This window comes from Salmo trutta, chromosome 35 (assembly GCF_901001165.1).
Source record: "Salmo trutta chromosome 35, fSalTru1.1, whole genome shotgun sequence".
NCBI lineage: Eukaryota > Metazoa > Chordata > Actinopteri > Salmoniformes > Salmonidae > Salmo > Salmo trutta.
This window is the reverse complement of record NC_042991.1, coordinates 29755067-29776125: the sequence shown is the minus strand read 5'-3', so window position 1 is coordinate 29776125 and position 21059 is coordinate 29755067. Positions and strand designations below refer to the sequence as shown.

At 41.9% G+C, this 21059-nt stretch overlaps 2 protein-coding genes across 3 annotated transcripts; one reads left to right on the top strand and one right to left on the bottom strand.

The window, feature by feature from the left end:
* Window positions 1–1088: 1088 nt before the first annotated feature.
* On the top strand, window positions 1089–15872 carry nrbp1 (nuclear receptor binding protein 1). Of its 2 annotated transcripts, none has more exons than XM_029734146.1 (18): window positions 1089–1626; window positions 2017–2268; window positions 2418–2540; window positions 5418–5519; window positions 5624–5713; window positions 8347–8387; window positions 8490–8584; window positions 8843–8926; window positions 9024–9082; window positions 9283–9381; window positions 10375–10507; window positions 10608–10698; window positions 10934–10984; window positions 11075–11210; window positions 11493–11546; window positions 11739–11802; window positions 12826–12881; window positions 13029–15872. In XM_029734146.1, the coding sequence occupies exons 2-18, from the start codon at window positions 2038–2040 to the stop codon at window positions 13122–13124; spliced, it is 1605 nt and encodes a 534-aa protein (XP_029590006.1). In that variant the 5' UTR covers window positions 1089–1626; window positions 2017–2037; the 3' UTR covers window positions 13125–15872. The 2 variants fall into 2 exon arrangements, with proteins under 2 accessions (XP_029590006.1, XP_029590005.1); XM_029734145.1 differs by having other exon boundaries at window positions 11075–11258.
* A 2326-nt stretch (window positions 15873–18198) lies between these two features.
* Window positions 18199–20396, bottom strand: LOC115175023 (macoilin-like). The gene is made up of 2 exons (XM_029734144.1): window positions 19604–20396; window positions 18199–18442 (listed from the first exon to the last, which is right to left on the bottom strand). The coding sequence occupies exons 1-2, from the start codon at window positions 19706–19708 to the stop codon at window positions 18242–18244; spliced, it is 306 nt and encodes a 101-aa protein (XP_029590004.1). The 5' UTR covers window positions 19709–20396; the 3' UTR covers window positions 18199–18241.
* Between the last annotated feature and the right edge of the window lie 663 nt (window positions 20397–21059).

Below are 21059 nucleotides of genomic sequence, written 5' to 3'. Positions count from 1 at the left end.
TCCGACCTGACAGAGCTTGAGAGGATCTGCAGAGAACAAGAATGGGAGAAACTCCCCAAATACAGGTGTGCCAAGCTTGTAGCGTCGTACCCAAGAAGACTCAATGCTGTTATCACTGCCAAAGGTGCTTCAACAAAGTACTGAGTAAAGGGTCTGAATACTTATGTAAATGTTATATTTCCAGGGTTTTTTATTTCATAAATTTGCAAACATTTATAAAAACGTGTTTTTGCTTTGATGAGGGGAAAAAACGAAACAGTTTAATCAATTTTAGAATAAGGCTGTAACATAACAAAATGTGGAAAAAGTCAAGGGGTCTGAATACTTTCAGAATACACTCTATGATAGGGCCAATGTCATATGGCAACTCCTGCTCACACACACACACACACACACACACACACACACACACACACACACACACACACTCTCTCTCTCTCTCTCTCTCTCCAGGCTCTCAGAATGTCTTATTTGAAGGATTAATTACTAGAATCTTCATTTGATTCTGTGGAATAAGAATGTTTCTGCGTGGGGCATGCTAAAGGGGATGAGTGTCCTCTACTGGCTTACTAATTCCACTTCAAGCAGCGGATCTTTATGTTTTCAGAAGTCCTGACTCATCTACCCTGGTTGCAACCTGTCAGTTCATAGCAGAGAGTTGCAGGACAGGGTGTTGTATATCGCAATCTCGGTTTGAGATGCACTTGATAGCTGATATCTTGTTGTGTAACGAAGTAGTTACACCGCGTGTTTTCCCTTTGGGACCTACAAAAAACGTAATACCTCTGTGAAAAGGTAGCTTGGCCTCACCATAGATTTATCTTGGCCCCATTGATAGGGCCTAACCCACAGTGAGCACTATACTGACCTCTAGTGTCGAGGAAAAAAATAATGCATGTCTGGCCCAATCATTCGTTTTCTCCCCTTACTGTAGGAGTGGTCTATTAGAACGACAACAGTAACTCTGACCAATCAAAAAACATATTTTTTTTATAATTGGTACTATGATTCGGCCTATGAAATGTCAATCTAGACTATCATCGAGTAATAAACCAACGTGGAAGGCAATCCACGCCCACTGCCGTCTCCGTTTTGATTACTTTTGTAGTGATTTGAGCCGGTTTGTGTATGTCGCCATTATTTTATCAACCGTGTAGACCTCGGTTCATAGTAACTTATTGCTTTATAATTGTGATAGTTTTTTTTTCTTCCAACATAGGACTTTGATATTTTTGCAACAACTACAGTACTATAGTATCTAGCTATCTAACAGTTTCTCGCTAGCTTGGCTGACTGACTGGCTATCTAGCTAGGGACAAGGCTTGCAAAAATCTAGCATAATCTGTCATTTGTGTTTTAACAGAAATTCGGCGTGTTAAGTAGTTGGTGAGGTTAGTTAACTAACTAACAAACTGTCATCTTGCCTTTTGGTTTGCTAATATCCTCAAGCTGGCAGATCACGACATTATAGTGACGTTAACCAGTGGTGGCTACATAGCTAGCTGACTAGGGGATATAACTAGCTACAGTAGCTTGTTAGCAAATCGTATTTCCACAAGGATTTGATAGAAGTTTGTAGTTGGAGTCTACTGATACGGATCTGACAATATCATTCAAGTTTGCAAGGTAGGTAACTATGCTAACTTCATGATAGCCATTTTTAGAGGGGTCATTTTTCATGTTACGCTGGTGAGGAGAGCTAACGTTATCTAACTAGTTTATTTTGATTGAATCAATGTCTGAAATACGCTGTCAGATAGTCGAGCACGTCGTATCAGGTGCGTGGACAAAATCAGGTTCAGCCCTGTTGAAGCAACGTAGCTAAATTCAACTGAATAGAAGAGTGCCTCAGCCTTTGACATAAATATAATATCCGGGGTGGTGTGTGTGTGTGTGTGTGTGTGTGTGTGTGTGTGTGTGTGTGTGTGTGTGTGTGTCAATCTAGACTACACACATTTACTCTTCTGGCAATGATGTATGAAGCCTTTGAGTCTACAATTTTGTTGGGTTTTGCAGTAGGTGGCCAAGCTTGACAAGATGTCAGAGGGAGAAGGGAAGCAGGTGTTGGACTCTGTCCAGGAGGGGAAACCAGAGTCTATGGTCGCTGCCCCCACCGGTCAGAGTGTGTCATCCGTGTCCCCCCCAGTGTCCACTGTGACACAGCCCCCTGCCACAGCGGCGACAGAGGACGAGGAAGAGGAGAGCGAGGACGAGTCAGAGATTCTGGAGGAGAGCCCCTGTGGACGCTGGCAGAAACGCAGAGAGGAGGTATTCAATGAGCATGTGCTGGAGAAAGAAAAAGGGTTACTGTTTGTGTTGTTAGACTTTTGGCCCCACAAATATTGAACTTTTTTACACAACTACTTTGAATCAGATGGAGAATTATTAGTGAAATCCAACATTGTTCCTCGTTTTAGGTGAACCAGCGCAATGTCCCTGGGATTGACAATGCCTACCTGGCCATGGACACAGAGGAGGGTGTGGAAGTGGTGTGGAACGAGGTCATGTTCTCAGAGCGGAAGAACTTCAAACTGCAGGAGGTGGGTTGGGTTCTCAGCCAGGGCTCAGCTGCAACAGAACCATACTCTATGTGACGTCATAATGATCAGTCATCACCCATTCATCACCACCTCCGCTGACCTTAGCTTATGAGCTTCCAGATCCTCTCATGATTGCGGCTGCCCATCTGCTTCAAGAAGCACTCAAACAGACTTTATCAAGCTGATCTAGCTACTGTTGTAGCATTTATTTATTTTTAAATTACCTGATGTTTATTTGGTTAACAATCACTTTGAGATTGCATTGCTCATTACAGACAGAGTTTAAAAAGTAAGAACAATTTGTAAAGAAAAAAAAAATTAAATAGTAACACAAAATAACAATAACGATGTTATATACAAGGAGTACCCATACCGAAATGTACAGGGTTAAGAGGTAATTGAGGTAATATGTTCATGCAGGTAGGGGTAAAAGTGTCAAGGCAATCAGGATAGATGATAAAACAGAGTAGCAGCAGCTGGTGTGTGTGTTGTGAGCGTATGTGTAGAGTCCAGTGAGTGTGCATAGTCAGTGCCCCCTTCAGATTTGTGATGAACTGTTCAGCATTCTTATGGCTTATGGTTAGAAGCTGTTCAGGAGCCTTTTGGACCCACACTTGGCGCTCTGGTACTGCTTGTTGTGCGGTAGCAGAAGGAACAGGCTTTTACTTGGGTGGCTGGAGTCTTAGACTATTTTTAGGGCCTTCCTCTGACACTGCCTGGTAGAGGTCCTGGATGGCAGAGAGCTCGGCCCCAGTGATGTATTGGACAGTTGGCACTACCCTCTCTAGCGCCTTACAGTTGGATGCCAAGCAGTTGCCATACCAAGCGGAGATGCAGCCAGTCAAGATGCTCTCAATGATGCAACTGTAGAACTTTGAGGATTTGAAGACCCATGACAAATCTTGTCAGCCTCCTGAGGGGGAGATGAGACGTTGTCATGCCCTCTTCACGACTGTGTTGGTGTGTTTAGGTCATATTATGGTCCAAAGTGAAGTTGACACCGACGAACTTGAAGCTCTCGACCTGCTCCACGACAGCCCTGTCGATGTGAAAGGGGGCGTGCTCGGCCCTCCATTTCCCGTAATTCACAATCAGCTCCTTTGTCTTGCTGGCATTGAGGGAGAGCTTGTTGTCCTGGTACTGTAAGCTGTCTCATTGTTGTCTGTGATCAGGCCTACCACCATTGTGTCGTTGGCAAACTTAACATTGGTGTTGGAGTTGTGAGCGGCCACGCAGTAATGGGTGAACAGGGAGTACAGGAGGGGACTAAACATGCACCCATGCGGGGCCCTGTATTGATGCTTTGCCTTTTTGTTGGTTTGTCAGATTGTGTAGTGGGATTTCTTCTAAGCGTCTGGATTAGTGTCCCGCTCCTTGAAAGTGGCAGCTCTAGCCTTTAGCTCAGTGTGGATGTTGCCTGTAATCATTGGTGTTGAGCGTCTCACTGGTTCTCCTGCTTGAGTTTTTGCTTGTAAGCCGGAATCAGGAGGATAGAGTTATGGTAAGATTTGCCTAAGCTCCTTAGTGCTCAGACACACCAATGGCGTTTGCTGGCCCAGAGTACTTCTCCTCCTGAACAGAGTGCAGGCTGTAATTTGCGAACCGACTGAGCACCTATTTTATTCATGTAGATTCGCGTGAGAATGTCTGCAGTCAGACGTCTACAGCATAAGGTCCCTAAAGATCCACATTTGGTGCGACATGAGCGAGCATTTAGGCAAAGTGTTCCAACCCGTTGCTGCCAAACATATAGCATAGCAAAGCAAAGTACTCTCTTTACAAAGTGTTATGAAAACCGTTCATAGAAACTGACACAAAGGTTGTTGCATAATCCTCAGGCACAATCCTCTCGTACGTTGTTTTTAAACCTTTGTCTGTGGGCTGGGTCATGTTCATAAGGGCGCATAACGTTTAAATCTTTTCAACGCAAAACAAAAATGAGCATTTCTTGTTAGACATGTCCAGGTGGTGGCCCGTCTTCTGTTTGGTGCTGAATGAACAAGACCCTTTTTTTGGCCTTGTTCCTCTCTGACTGTCTAGGCACTGAGCAGTCTGTTTGGAGCTTGTGTCAGTGTGCTCTGACAGTGTAGTCTTCCTTCTGTTCTGCATGTCGACATGCTGTGTTGGTGTCTGTTGAACACAGGCCGAGCATTGAGTAGGATGAGCTCCCTTTAGTTTGAATTGTTTTTAAGAGTTCCCAGAATTCTCCCGATGTTGTGTTTCTGAGTTTAGGTGGCAGGTAGCCTAGTGGTTAGCGCAGTGGTTGAATACCCGAGCCGGCAAGCTAAATCTGACGATGTGCCCTTGAGCAAGGCACTTAACCCTAATTTGCTGTACTACGACACCTATCCGGTGTATGTGACAACTTTAAGTGTGTGTGTGTGGTTTTTGTGTGTTTGTTTGTTTGTTTAACTCACTCTGTGGGGAAAGTATGACTTGCAGAGATCCTGAACTAACCTTTGCTTTACCTCTTGCTTGGCAAGAGCAAGACCAGATCATATTCTGAGTTGCAATACCCTCCAATGTAATATGTGCAAGAACATTCTTGGCATTTCTTACAAGTCAGGATTGTTATCAGACATATAAGCCCTAGTGATTCAAAATATCCTGTGGCCACTTCGCCCACAATCGAACAAATGTAGACCGGGTTAGACAATTTAAATAAAAATGACATCCCCATGGGGGAAAAAGCAGAAACGGGCCTTAACCCAGGGTAAGGGGTTTTTGTTATATTGAGTTTGTCTTAATTGGCCTTAGCGGATGACGAGAAAATGTACATTTGGACTGAAGGGTTGAGCTCATTGACGTCAGTCATGTTTATTAGTTGAAGATTGTGAGGTATGTTTAATTTCCTTTTTATCACTGTTTGTCCATCAGGAGAAAGTCAAAACTGTGTTTGACAACTTGATCCAGTTGGAGCATCTGAACATTGTCAAGTTTCACAAATACTGGGCTGATGTGAAGGAAAATAGGGCCAGGGTAAGAGAGATTTTAAATGCAGTAAAATCATCTTTTTAATAGTAAGAAATATAAACAGAATGTATTACACAGGAAATTTTAAAACAACTTTTTTCCACTCGCAGGTCATTTTCATCACAGAATACATGTCTTCAGGAAGCCTGAAGCAGTTTCTGAAAAAGACCAAGAAAAACCACAAGACAATGAATGAGAAGGTACAGGGTGGATTATTAGTCTGTTTGGATCTTAAAAGGGCTGTTATTGCTCCATATTTTGTTCAACTTTTAAATGAATGATACAGTGTATTCAGACCCTTTCACTCTTTCCACATTTCATCACGTTGCAACCTTCTTTTAAAATGTATTAATGTTTTTAACCCTCATCTAATCAACACACAATACCCCATAATGTTAAAGCAAAAACAGATTTAGAAATTTCTGCTAATATATATAAAAAAATTAAAACTGAAATAACATTTACATACAGTACCAGTCAAAAGTTTGGATACACCTACTCATTCTAGGGTTTTTCTTTATTTTTACTATTTTCTACATTGTAGAATAATAGTAAAGACAAACTATGAACACATATGGAATCGTGTGTTAAACAAATCAAAATAGTTTTGAAAGTAGCCAGCTTTGCACACTCTTGGCATTCTCTCAACCAGCTACATGAGGTAGTCACCTGGAATGCATTTAAATTAACAGGTGTGACTTGCTAAAAGTTAATTTGTGGAATGTCTTTCCTTCTTAATGCATTTGAGCCAATCAGTTGTGTTGTGACAAGGTAGGGGTGGTATACAGAAGATAGCCCTATTTGGTAAAAGACCAAGTCCATATTGTGGCAAGAACAGCTTAAATAAGCAAAGAGAAACGACAGTCCATCATTACTTTAAGACATGAAGGTCAGTCCGGAACATTGCAAGAACTTTGAAAGCATCTTTAAGTGTAGTCGCAAAAACCTTCAAGCTCTATGATTAAACTGACTGGTACTCTAAGTATTCAGACCCTTTACTCAGTACTTTCTTGAAGCACCTTTGCCAGTGATTAGCCTCAAGTCTTCTTGGGTATAAAGCTACAAGCTTGGCACACCTGTATTTGGGGAGTTTCTCCCATTCCTCTCTGCAGATCCTCTCAAGCTCTGTCAGATTGGATGGGGAGCGTTGCTGCACAGCTATTTTCAGGTCTCGCAAGTGATGTTCGATCGGGTTCAAGTCCCTGCTGCTGAAAAACTTCCCAATAGCATGATGCTGCCACCACCATCCTTCACCGTAGAGATGGTATTGGCCAGGTGATGAGCGGTGCCTGGTTTCCTTCACAGCTGGACTCCAAGTTGTAGAAACATCTTAAGGATGATCAGTGGAAACAGGATGCACCTGAGCTCAATTTTGAGTCTCATAGCAAAGGGTCTGAATACTTACACTGCATTTGTAAGTTATTCAGACCCCTTCCCCTTTTCCATGTTTTGTTACGTTAGACTTATTCTAAAATTTATTAAATAAATGTTCCTCGTCAATCCACACACAATATACTCCATAACAACAAAGCGAAAACAGGTTTTTAGTCATTTTTGCATATTTATTAAATACAAAAAAAAAAAAAGATAAGTATTCAGACCCTTTACTCAGTACTTTGTTGAAGCACCTTTGGCAGCGATTACAGCCTTGATTCTTCTTGGGTATGATGCTACAAGCTTGGCACATGTATTTGGGGAGTTTCTCCCATTCTTCTCCCACGATTGCTTAGTTTGGCCTGGCGGCCAGCTCTAGGAAGAGTCTTGGTGGTTCCAAACTTCATCCATTTAAGTATGATGGAGGCCACTGTGTTCTTGGACCTTCAATGCTGCAGAAATGTTTTGGTACCCTTCCTCAGATCTGTGCCTCGACGCAATCCTGTCTCAGAGCTCTACGAGCAATTCCTTCGACCTCATGGCTTGGTTTTTGCTCTGACATTTAATACAATATTTCTAAAAACCTGTTTTTACTTTGTCCTTATGGGGTATTGTGTGTAGATTAAGGCTTTTTTATTTAATACATTTTAGAACAAGGCTATAATGTAACAAAATGTGGGAAAAGTCAAGTGGTCTGAATATTTTCAGAATGCACTGTATATTACCCATTTGATTCTTTAAGAATATCACTTATTTTAAGAATATAATATAAATTCCTCATAGGCTTAGTATAACTGTCGTACCCCATCATAACCCAAAATATATATATAAGCGTGCTTTTACAATGTTGTTTGTAAGAAATGTAATTGTAAACTGTATAACCTCTGGACATGGTTTAAAATGTTGTCATGGATGGGCAGTCCTTGCATCCATAGCTTTGTATATGACTTTTGAGTGGTTCCATTTCTCCAGCTCCACCCAAATCAAAGTTTATTGGTCGTGTACACAGATTTTTCCCTCAGCTGTTTACCGAAAAAATGGCAGGGTGGCCGCTTTACTATTGTTTGAACTGCCCCTTTTAAAGAACTGATTTTAAATTGAAATGAACAAACAAAAATGAAACCAGGAAACTTGACTGACACAGAAAGAGCTGTATGCAGAATGTATGCTGTATGCTCTTCCAGGTTTCCCGTTAGCTCAGTAAAAATCCCCCTCTTGGCTGCAGGCGGGGCAGTGTCCAATTTTTTATTTGATCTTGTGACAGCCCTATTTTTAACTGAACCTACAAAGCCCACTGTTAATGCAGAACTTTCCCGCTGTTGCAATTTATACATTTTTTGCTATTAATTGCAGCCTATTGTGGTCATTTGACAGAATTAACACTTCAAGAACCACATGGTAATCACATTTCAATTAGGTTTGAATGTCATCTCTGTGCTGTCTGTCTGTTGTCTATCAGGCCTGGAAGCGCTGGTGTACACAGATACTGTCTGCTCTCAGGTCAGTCTCTCTCACAGCATTACATGTATCCATATTGGACTAAGCTCTCCTTTGAGGCCCCTGGAGGCCAGTTCTGTTTTTTCAAAACTCTCCTCTCCCCAGCTACCTGCACTCCTGTGACCCTCCCATCATCCACGGCAACCTGACCTGTGACACCATCTTCATCCAGCATAATGGCCTCATTAAGATTGGCTCAGGTGGGTCTCAGATCCGTCAATCAAGCTAAATATCAACCTTTTCAGAGGTTTTGGTCTGAAGGGTATTTTTAGTCTCTTTAAAACCGGGGCCTTGTTCAGTAGGGAGGAAACATTTTGAAATTGAGTAGCTGAACATAGATTTCATTATCCATTGCAGAAATGTTTTGCTACGGTGCGCCCTACTGAACATACCCCAGGTGGCCCTTGCAACCTAACGTTCCCCATTCTCATTGGACTAATTTGTGACTCGTATGTTAGTGGCCCCAGACACCATCAACAACCACGTCAAGACCTGTCGGGAGGAGCAGAAGAGCCTGCACTTCTTTGCTCCTGAGTATGGAGGTAGATAACCTTTAACTTTGACCATTTGTCTCTTTTGAGAAACCATGCAGTGGAGCTGTTTTTCTACTGACACTGATTGACGTTGGTATTTTTCTAGCTGTTGCAGACGTCACCACTGCAGTGGACATTTATTCCTTTGGAATGTGTGCCTTAGAGGTGAGTGAAGAGTGGTGACTTGTTTCTGGTGTTTTGTTATTCTCGCACTCGTATGACGGACAATTGAAAGAATTGAAATGAAAATGTAACTTGATCATGAAGTCGATGACTAGCCTTGCTCCATGGAAACGGGAAGTTTTGTAGTGTACTTCTTGTCCTGTTTCTAATCTTCTGTTCCCCACACTTCCTCGTCTCTTCAGATGGCTGTACTGGAGATCCAGAGCAACGGTGAGTCGTCGTATGTGTCCCAAGAAGCCATCAACAGTGCCATTCAGTTCCTGGAGGATCCGCTGCAGAGGGTGAGTCGGGGACCCTGGCCTAGCAGCTAACCCCCGCTGGTTGTTGTCGATTCCTTAAGAGACACTACATTATATATTTTAATGCAACACACCAAGGGATGTGTTGCATTAAAACACAGAATGGGTTTGTCCTTAAGGGTTATTACTCAGTCCAGCCATAACATAACTATAGTCTACGTAGACAGGTTGCCTGACAACGTCACAAAGATGATGCGCTCGCATCGCAGGGGTAAAAGGCTGTGTTATGATTCTGAACGGACAGATGGCTAGCAACAATGACAAGTAGCAGCAAGGGAATCGTAGGTTGCTCATTCCAGCTCGTATCTTGTTCTTTACACCATGTCTTGCTTTTGAAGTGTTTTGACTATCTATGCTTATATGGCAAACATTCACTAGCTACCTAACCAACAAGGTTTTTGAGAGACAAGTGCTTATTGTGCGACTGTATTTATTTTTTCAATAAACATTTTGAGACTAAATAGAGTTGACTTGTAATCCTTTGAATTTAAGCCATCCTGTCTGTTTTGCCCCAAAGTTGCTCATGCATTGGTTTTGTTGCTAAACAACCCACTATAGTCTATAGTGTTCTTAAAGGGATAGTTCACTCCAAAATCAACATGTCACTAGACCATTTTTGAGCTCTGAAAACATTTGACAAACTTTGATTTTATTATATACATTTCTCTTTATTTTCTGTATGTGTGTTTTTGCCTGTGGCAGGAGTTCATCCAGACATGACATTTCTCTTTACTACCAGTGTTGTCCAGGACCGAACCTTCTTTTTAATGCCGGTGTTGTCCAGGACTGAACCTTGTCTTGTTAGGGCTGGTGTTGTCCACGACTGAACCTGGTCTTGTTAGGGCCGGTGTTGTCCACGACTGAACCTGGTCTTGTTGGGGCCGGTGTTGTCCACGACTGAACCTGGTCTTGTTGGGGCCGGTGTTGTCCACGACTGAACCTGGTCTTGTTAATGCTGGTGTTTTCCTGTGGTAGGAGTTCATCCAGAAGTGTCTGGAACAGGACCCCAGCAAGCGGCCCACGGCCAAAGAGCTGCTGTTCCACCAGGCCCTGTTCGAGGTGCCCTTACTGAAGCTGCTGGCAGCGCACTGCATCGTCAGCCACCAGCGTGAGTAACAAGACAGACACTGAAACACACTGCAACACACACAAATTGACACTGACACACACACAAACTGTCATTGGACTATCCCTGTCTTGTCATGTAGACATGATTCCAGAAAATGCTCTTGAGGACATGACAAAGAACATGGACCTAAACCTGGTGATTGTGGAGGTCAAGGATGGAGTTCAGATGAAGTGAGTCTTAGACCCAACTATCTCTTGGAATCCCAAAAAGATTGAAATGACCCTGTTAAAATCTTAAATGACGTTCAGATTTTTAGCCATCTCCACTAGCACATAACTGAGAAGGGAAGGAACTTATGGCCCCCAGCTGCTGTTTAGTCTCCTATTGAGACTTGCTTGATGTTGTTGTACCTTGGACAGTGTGTGAACAGCGGACTAACTAGGAACAATCTGTTGATGTCCACAGGCTTTCCCAGTTCCCTGCTCTTGAGCTGGATAAGTTCCTGGAAGATGTGAGGTAGGGGAATGTGTGTTTCTGTAGAGGGGGGTGTGTGTGTGTGTGTATATGAGATGTCTAACTCACGTCCCCCCCTCTCTGGTGTATCAGGAATGGGATCTACCCGCTGACAGCTTTTGGGGTGCCTGGCCCCAAGCAGCCCGAGCAGGAAGCAGTGAAGTCCCCCATCGTGCCCCCATCAGTCAAAAGCCCCACCCCCGAGCCTGCAGAGCTGGAGACCAGGAAGGTAAGTCCTGAAGGAGGAGGGAGAAGTACAGAGCTGGAGACCAGGAAGGTAAGTCCTGAAGGAGGAGGGAGAAGTACAGTCAATACAGGCTGAACTCCATAGGCATAATATAGAAAATCAACAAGTGTAGGTAATAGATACAAGAGACAAAATGTAGTACATATAAATTAAATAGATCAATGTGTGAGTGTTTTTTAAAAGGGAGAGATATATTTTTGTCCAAATACATATGTTGTCTACTGGTTTGAATTGGCTTTGGACTACAAAAATCTTTCTGCGCAGGTCCTACAGATGCAGTGCAACATCGAGCCTGTTGATGAGGGTGCCAAACATCACGTAAGTTTCTCATGACTGTTTATCAATGCTGATCTAGGATCAGGTCCCATCCATCCATATCATCTTATTCATTATGATTTAAAAGCCCTCCAACTCTGAGACGCTTTGTAAATACAGCTCGGGGTAAGGCCTGTCTGTTCAGATTTCAAACCTATAAAACATAGATCATCTATATCTTACTTCTTTTTCCAGCTTACGCTGTTGCTGAAACTTGAGGACAAGTTGAACAGGCACTTAAGTTGTGATTTGTTACCAAGTAAGTATCCACACGTCTTTAGTCCATGCTAGGGTTGATTTGGGGGTGTACAGAGCTATATTTCTGCATGCTGTATTTATAAATACTTAGGCATTTGGATTGACATGGATTAAAAAACAACATATACATGAGCTGCTTAAGAAGCTGAAATTTAAAGTTGGCTTTTTCTAAAACAAATCGTGTCTTTCTCTAAGCAGTAGGAAGCAGATTATTCAATCAACCTTTTTGTCTGTTGTCATGGTGATATTATTTATCAAAGTGCAGCTGCTACTACTCTTAAACCTTTTCCATCTACCATAGTGCCCTTCGTTTTGTTACAGACAACAGTTTTGATATCCATCACTGTATCCTGTATCAAAAGGTTTGCTGGACTTCGCTAAAAACATGTAGATCTCTACATTACTCCCTTTTTGTTTACAAGGCCGTACTTCAGAAACTTCCGTCTTATCTAACTTTGCTGTTGAAGTATAGACATCTGAGGTTCCTAACCCGTTCACAGGGTTGGTTAACTCTTGAGGTTCCTAGGGTCTCCGCCGAACTAGGTACATCTGCTTTTAGTTTTAATGCACCTTATTACTGGAACAAAATACATTTAATCTTGATGTTCTGGGGCAGTTTGGGCAATTTAAAGTATTGATTGGGGATTTATTTGTGGATGAATGTAACTGTTTTTCAGGGTGATTTTGTGATGTTTTATTTGTGCATACCATGATTGTGTGTTTTTTATTATACAGGGTGCATTTTGAAAAGAGACCTACGTCTCTGTCTTCCCTGTCAAAATAAAGGTTAAATACAAAAGAAATGGACACATCAAGAGTGTTGTGCTTTACCTTTTTAAATTTATTTTCAGATTTTTATTGAACATGTAGAAAGAGCGAGTGGGGAAAGATGGATTTTGTTTCAGAGGGCAGAAGGCCAGATTCAAACCTTTACCGACACTGTAGATGTGTGTGCCGGAGGGTGCAACATCATCACTAGACCAGCCAGGTCACAGGGTTGTTGACCTGTGTGTTTTGTGTACAGATGAGAATGTGCAGGAGCTGGCCGTGGAGCTCGTTCAGCTGGGATTCATCAGCGAGGTAAGACGAGGTCAATCCCTGTGACCTCACAGCATGCCTGCAGCCCCAGGCTCAAAACACTACAGCAGGATACACAGGGCTGAGGATGAGGCATTCTGACAATTTGCCTTTCAAATGGGGTCCTGAATTCTCTTTTCTCTCGTCCAGGGTGACCAGCCACGACTCGCTTCGGTTCTGGAAGAGGCCTTCTCTAAGTTCTACAGCCGGAACGGATTCTTGAATCCAGTCACCGTCTCCTCATAGCAGAGGAGCCTCACCCCCTCTCTCCTCAACCCCCCCCTTGTCCTCATCCTCTCCCACAGGACTTTGCTGTCGCTCACAAAAAAAATGATTGTGGGAAAGCTTTGCAGGGACATGGGGAACCCTTGGCCTGTCCCTGTCCCACCCCCCACTAGGTGTTTTAGTATTTTTGTACTTATGCTTCTAGTATATTTTGTGTAGCCATTTGCTTCTGTTTTAAAAGAAAAAAACTACTCGTTGTCACTTTAGTCAGTATTATGAGCTATGTTTTGAACATTTTTAAGGAGTTTTTACACGACTATCAGAATTTTCAGTCAGTGAGCGAAAAATATCTTCGGTCTCGCGTATTCCGATGTACTTATGCATGGTGCTGTGTGTGGGCAGAGTCTGGTTGTGATTGGTCCTCTTCTCTACTTTCTCCCAGCAAACGAGGCGTCTTCCTTTGATGTGTCAAGCATTCTGTATTATCAGAATGAGATGTAGCTGTAGTTATGATGACATCTTTACTGAGCTCAGGTGGGAGAGCTGATTGCAGTCCAAATGTTGGGATGATTAAGAAGTTATCAATACGGTCTATCATAAACTTTCAGCACGGAGCCAGTTGGTTCTCTTAGTGAATGTTTAGTTCATTAGGATCCCCAGTAGTTGTTTCCCATGCAGCAGCTACTCTTCCTGGGCTCCACATACAAACGTGTCAATTTGAATTATTCTATGAGAAGGAACTTTGTCACTCGACTGTTTCTTGCCCTTTAACGTTTAATTTTGCAAATGTTAGAAAGTGGTCATGCATTTTCTCCAATTTATGTTTTGGTGCCATTTCAGACACAGTGAAACAGTATTCATGTAAGGACCTCTGTTTTACACTTTAAGACTATTGGCTTACCTCAATAGTCTACATTCCTTAACAAATAAATTGACTATATATTGACTCATAACGTGTAGTGAATAGATGCATGCTCTCTTTATACCTTAAACTAAACTGGCTGCAAGTTAACAATTATCACTCCCTAATTGACAACACTACATTCCTATTCAATCAACCATTGTGAAGGGAAGATCTTTTCTTTACAGAAACTAAAGTGAGGAATGTGGTGTGGGCGAAGGCCTGTATGTTAAACTGAGAATAATGTATTGTCATAACGGACATACAGTATCAGTGTGGGAGTTACAGGACTGTCTCGCTGATCCTCTGAAAGCACACGTTCTGCTTGAAATCATATGCAGCACAGAATATGCTAAGAAGTCACGAAAGCACCCACTGTTCCTAGTATCTGTCGAGTCCACTTGCTGCTAGTTTGCACTAATGTACTGTTTTGGTTGTTTTAACTCGTCTTTTCAAATACAATAGCTACTACTGCTTAGGTATGGTTTTAACCAGCAACGTAACGATGTGCATGTGTTAGGGGAGGGAGGGGTGTGTGTCTGGTAAGCGGGATGCATGGGTTGGTATTGGTCTTCTATAGTGTATGTCATGCTGGACATAATGCTGTGTCTCGGTAGGCAACCCTGGTCCTGGAGGGCCAGCTGTGTTGAATATAGGCAATCACTGAGCTGATCAATTAGCTCCGTTGGCCAGCTGTGTTGAATATAGGCAATCACTGAACTGACCAATTAGCTCCGTTGGCCAGCTGTGTTGAATATAGGCAATCACTGAACTGATCAATTAGCTCCGTTGGCCAGCTGTGTTGAATATAGGCAATCACTTAACTGATCAATTAGCTCCGTTGGCCAGCTGTGTTGAATATAGGCAATCACTGAACTGACCAATTAGCTCCGTTGGCCAGCTGTGTTGAATATAGGCAATCACTGAACTGACCAATTAGCTCCGTTGGCCAGCTGTGTTGAATATAGGCAATCACTGAACTGACCAATTAGCTCCGTTGGCCAGCTGTGTTGAATATAGGCAATCACTGAACTGACCAATTAGCTCCGTTGGCCAGCTGTGTTGAATATAGGCAATCACTGAACTGACCAATTAGCTCCGTTGGCCAGCTGTGTTGAATATAGGCAATCACTGAACTGACCAATTAGCTCCGTTGGCCAGCTGTGTTGAATATAGGCAATCACTGAACTGACCAATTAGCTCCGTTGGCCAGCTGTGTTGAATATAGGCAATCACTGAACTGACCAATTAGCTCCGTTGGCCAGCTGTGTTGAATATAGGCAATCACTGAACTGACCAATTAGCTCCGTTGGTCAGCTGTGTTGAATATAGGCAATCACTGAACTGACCAATTAGCTCCGTTGGCCAGCTGTGTTGAATATAGGCAATCACTGAACTGACCAATTAGCTCCGTTGGCCAGCTGTGTTGAATATAGGCAATCACTGAACTGACCAATTAGCTCCGTTGGTCAGCTGTGTTGAATATAGGCAATCACTGAACTGATCAATTAGCTCCGTTGGCCAGCTGTGTTGAATATAGGCAATCACTGAACTGATCAATTAGCTCCGTTGGCCAGCTGTGTTGAATATAGGCAATCACTGAACTGATCAATTAGCTCCGTTGGCCAGCTGTGTTGAATATAGGCAATCACTGAACTGATCAATTAGCTCCGTTGGCCAGCTGTGTTGAATATAGGCAATCACTGAACTGATCAATTAGCTCCGTTGGCCAGCTGTGGTGCCTAGTTAGAACAAAATGTAAATGCACTCCAGGAACAGGGTTGCCTCTGCTGTATCTGGCTCTGCAACACCTTTCTCTTTTTTTATTCCACTTCCTGAAATAAACACGACACCTAGCACTTCAATAACTTGTTTGACTCCCTTCTGGTTTCTGTTGACCTAGATTGTTTTGTATTTTATGTAATAGTGTTTTCCTTTGAATGTTTGTCTGCTGAAGAATAGATAAACTGATGACTTGCACACAGGGTTAGGGTCAGTTCAGTCACTAAACTGAAATTCCAATTTCATAGAATTTGGTATTGGAATTTCAGTTTACGTCTGGAATGTAATTGACCCCAACCCTGCTCGCATACCTATCGTATTACCAGGTGCATGCAGAAAAATGGTATGCTCAAACGAAACAACTCCAGGTAACTGGTGATGCTCCACTGATGGAATGGATCTTATAACCAACGTTTTGGTCTCAACCTAAATAAAGATCTTTTTCCGCAAAGCTCATGTACAACTTCAGAAAAAGCAAGTTCTGTGATAATTGGTTAATTTGTACATTTAAAAAAAAAAATTATCAACTGTTTCATCAGAATTGTAAGAATAGCTGGAGCCATTGTGCAGTACATACATATTATAGTTCAATCTTTAGTCACCAATGACATTGTGCCCAAAGAACTTGTACTGTATTACACACACCAGTGTCATGCTGACAAAAACATTGATTTACTCAATTAAAGCAGTAAACTTCCATGTGAAAAGTACATCAAGCCTAAAAAGTATTGTTTTGATAGATTTAATGTTTACAGTTTTCTAACAAAAAGAGACCAAAAAAATTGTAAGATCAACTTCATTAGTATTCATCAATTTGAAAAACAATTCGGGGTGTGTTTTCAAATTCTTTACATTGTGTGTGTGTGTGTGTGTGTGTGTGTGTGTGTGTGTGTGTGTGTGTGTGTAAAAAAGACTACAAAAACATTACATATCACTTCAATTCAAACACATTACTGTCTCACATTAAATAGTGTTTTACCTCCTATTTTGAAAGTAATGTTTACAGGCACATTAAATTTATGGGTCATTTTGCACATCGCTACATAATTTTTGGTCCAACAAAATTCCATGTTATTCACAATGCTGCCCAAATTTATAGACTATCAATTTTCAGATGACTTAACATGACTGGTAAATGGTAGTGGTTTCAACCACATCTGGGTTCAAATACTAATACTATATCTTTGAAATACTTTAGCGTTTGCTTTAGTCTGTCTCGAAGAGTTCAAACCCAGATGGTTTGGGTCTGAACTCTTGCAACTAAGCTATTGGTTCCATTGTTCCAGACAAGCTCAAGGAAGTATTGATTTCAAATACGACCTGATCATCTCGAGATAAAATTCTACAGAGCTATAACATAATTATATAGACCTATGACATAATTCTATAAAGCTATGACATTCTACAAAGCTATAACATAATTCTATACAGCTATAACATAATTCTATAAAGCTATGACATAATTATACAAGGCTATGACAATTCTATAGACCAATAACAATTCTATAAAGCAATGACATAATTCTACAAAGCTATGACATTCTACAAAGCTATAACATAATTATATTTCTTTATTTCTCCTATTTTCTAGATTGTAGTATAATAGTGAAGACATCAAAACTATGAAATAACACATATGGAATCATGGAGTAACCAAAAAAGTGTTAAACAAATCAAAATATATTTCATATTTGACATTCTTCAAAGTAGCCATCCTTTGCCTTGATGACAGCTTTGCACACTCTTGGTATTCTCTCTACCAGCTTCACCTGGAATGCTTTTCCAAATCTCTTGAAGGAGTTCCCACATATACTGAGCACTTGTTGGCTGCTTTTCCTTCACTCTGCGGTCCAACTCATCCCAAACCATCTCAATTGGGTTGAGGTCGTGTGATTGTGGAGGCCAGGTCATCTGATGCAGCAGTTTCTCTTTCTTTTTCTTTGAGCTGTTCTTGCCATAATATGGACTTGGTATTTTACCATATAGGGCTATCGTCTGTATACCACCCCTACCTTGTCACAACACAACTGATTGTCTCAAACGCATTAAGAAGGTATGAAATTCCACAAATACATTTTTAACAAGGCACACCTGTTAATTTAAATGCATTCATGAAGCTGGTTGAGAGGATGCCAAGAGTGTGCAAAGCTGTCATCAAGGCAAAGGGTGGCTACTTTGAAGAATCTCAAACATAAAATATATTTTGATTTGTTTAACACTTTTTTGGTTACTACATGATTCCATATGTGTTATTTCATCATTTTGATGTCTTCACTATTATTCTACAATGTAGAAAATAGTAAAAATAAAGACAAAACCTGGAATGAGTAGGTATGTCCAAACTTTTGACTGGTACTGTAATTCTATAGAGCTATAAAATATTTCTATAAAGCTATAACATAATTATAGAGCTATAACATAATTATATAAAGCTATAAAATGATTATATAGCGCTTTAACATAAATGGGGAGGGGGACCTTGTGTTATCTCCAGCTGCCTGCGGGTGTCTCCCAGGGCTGAGAACAGGTCCAGTTTGATACGCGTCTCGGCGCTCAGGTTGTACTCCAGGTGCTGAGCCTTGTCCTGCAGGGCCGACAGGGCAGAGAGCAGCACATCCTGCTCCTCCTGTTCCACACAACGATACTTCCCCAGGGCCTGGGATGGGATCAGGGAGAGAGACACTCGCAATAGCCCCAGGGCTACATAGAAGCAGACTGGTTGGCACCCAAATGGATTAAGCTATGTTTCACTGTTGTTGTAAAGCAAAGCGATGGTGAAATGTAGCGAATTCAGTTTGGATGCCAGGCTAACACAGGAGCGTGGACCAACAGGGCAGTGTTCAGTAGGTACGATACAGGAGAACACGGTTTGGAATTGAGTGTAACGTGGTGGTTCTGCCTGGAGTTGTCCAATAAGAAACGATTGGTTTCGTTTTCCGTTTCAAAACTTTGTAAACCGTGTGTCCTACTGAACATGACCCTGGTGGTTTAGCAGTCATTCTGAGGTGCTTTTAACAGGATGTGCTTTGGTTCCCCAAACTTGTAGAATGCATTTTTTTTTTATACTCGTTTTTGTGTGCTGAAGAATTGCAACACCCTCATTAAAGCCATTTTCCCCAGTTCGGGAACCAATGCACCACATGACCACAATATCTATTTCCAACAGTGATGGTGGATTGGTGGATGGCCAGCCATTCAAAAAACAATGTGAGCTGAATATTTTTTCAAACGCTCTAAGGACATGATTCCTTCTTTGTTTTTTGTAAAAGAGGTTTTTAAATATTCACAAGTTAAGTGGAGGTAAAACAGTTGTATTGGGTTGAATTACTAAATAACTAACTAGTAACCTATGATGAATTCACTTTAAGATGTACAATGTTTTATGAAAGACTTGGCTTCTTCCTCTGCAATGTCTGCATGCTTCATGGAGTATATGTCACCACAAGAAAACAATAATCACAAACGACAAGATATTAAATATATGTGAAACGAATACAGTTAGCATACAGTATCGATGAATGCAAATACAATGTGCCCACATTACAGTACTTGAGTTCAGGCCAACACAAAAAAAAATGATGATCTGAAAGTCCTCAAAGCACTGGCCCAAACACCATTTCCTGCTACTCAAATCCACAAACACAAATAATGACACAGATAGTCACAGGAAAGCCACAAGTCTACAAAACGGCATATCCAAAAACACAAGACAACGGAGTATCACTTCAACAACGAGCAAGACGTGAAAACTCACAAACTCGACACGTACATTCGTACGGAACCCACTCATGTGAAAGAGTAGTATTTATTTTTTTACCTCCACTTCATTCACTAGAGCTATTAGACGGCCCTCTTTCCCTTGACTCTCCAGCTGTAGTTGTTTGTACTCTGTCTCTAGATCTTTTTCTTTTTTCCTTAACATTAGGGTCACAGAGTGTTCCTGCCTAGTGTGGTGGAAGATAGAGAGAATAGTACATGCTTTGTTTCAGGCGGTCAGAGAGGTGCTGCTTATTTGTGGGATTGGGGAGGTGGGGTAGTCCAAACACAAAGAAACATGACATCATCAACAGCAAGCGATCTTGGGATTTTGGGAGGGGGGCATTTTGAAATCCATCTGTACTTTTGTTTGCGTAAAACAAATATTATACTTCACTAATTATTATGCTTTTTAACTATGATTGTTGTTACCGTCTGCAATGAAAAGAAAGTTAATAGTACAGCAAATAAAAGAAAGAAAGCAAGTGTTGGTGAAAATAGGAATGATCTGGAGCAGGGGTTCTCAGGGATCCATGGAGGTACTGCAGGGGGACCGCTGTCAGATCTCAAAATATATATCTTTTTTTATGAATATTACTAACAACAACAGATTAAATTAATTTTGGCCAAGCGATCCGATTAACTTTAGAGGGTGCTATACAATACAATATTATTAATCTACAATGTATGTTTTTAACCCTGGGCAACATGGGCCTGGGAGGGTCACAGGGTTATTGGTATCCACAGTACTCCACCAATTATATTTTTTCAACTCAATAGGTCTTGTATTGAATACTTCTCAATACATGAATGTACTGTAATTTCAACTAGAAAACTGCAACATTTTCGCTCTGATGCCAAGAGGCAGCCCTTTAAAATGTTCCTTCCTAGGGCCTGAAACTTGGTTAGTCCGGCCATGCACTACATTTACATTTACATTTACGCCATTTAGCAGACGCTCTTATCCAGAGCGACTTACAAATTGGTGCATTCACCTTATGATATCCAGTGGGACTGATCAGAGCCTGAAGGTACGGAGGTGCCGTTCCCCTCACAGCTCCGTAGGCAAGCGCCACGGTCTTGTAGCAGATGCGAGCTTCAACTGGAAGCCAGTGGAGTGTGCGGAGGAGCGGGGTAACGTGAGAGAACTTGGGAAGGTTGAACACCAGATGGGCTGCGGCGTTCTGGATGAGTTGTAGGGGTTTAATGGCACAGGCAGGGAGCCCCGCCAACAGCGAGTTGCAGTAATCCAGACGGGAGATGGCAAGTGCCTGGATTAGGACCTGCGCCGCTTCCTGTGTAAGGCGGGGTCGTACTCTGCGAATGTTGTAGAGCATGAACCTACAGGATCGGGTCACCGCCTTGATGTTAGCGGAGAACGACAGGGTGTTGTCCAGGGTCACGCCAAGGCTCTTAGCACTCTGGGAGAAGGACACAATGGAGTTGTCAACCGTGATGGCGAGATCATGAAACGGGCAGTCCTTCCCCGGGAGGAAGAGCCGAGGTTCAGCTTGAGG

What these genes read in the sequence shown, in the direction of transcription:
- LOC115175023 (XM_029734144.1), bottom strand. Translation starts at nt 19,708, where the DNA reads ATGTTAAGGAAAAAAGAAAAAGATCTAGAGACAGAGTACAAACAACTA. An exon ending in CTCTAGTGAATGAAGTGGAG is followed by an intron (nt 18,443 to 19,603) that starts GTAAAAAAATAA and finishes ATCCCATCCCAG; the next exon opens with GCCCTGGGGAAGTATCGTTG.
- nrbp1 (XM_029734145.1), top strand. Translation starts at nt 2,038, where the DNA reads ATGTCAGAGGGAGAAGGGAAGCAGGTGTTGGACTCTGTCCAGGAGGGG. An exon ending in TGGAGGATCCGCTGCAGAGG is followed by an intron (nt 9,382 to 10,374) that starts GTGAGTCGGGGA and finishes TTCCTGTGGTAG; the next exon opens with GAGTTCATCCAGAAGTGTCT. An exon ending in AGCTGGGATTCATCAGCGAG is followed by an intron (nt 12,882 to 13,028) that starts GTAAGACGAGGT and finishes TCTCTCGTCCAG; the next exon opens with GGTGACCAGCCACGACTCGC.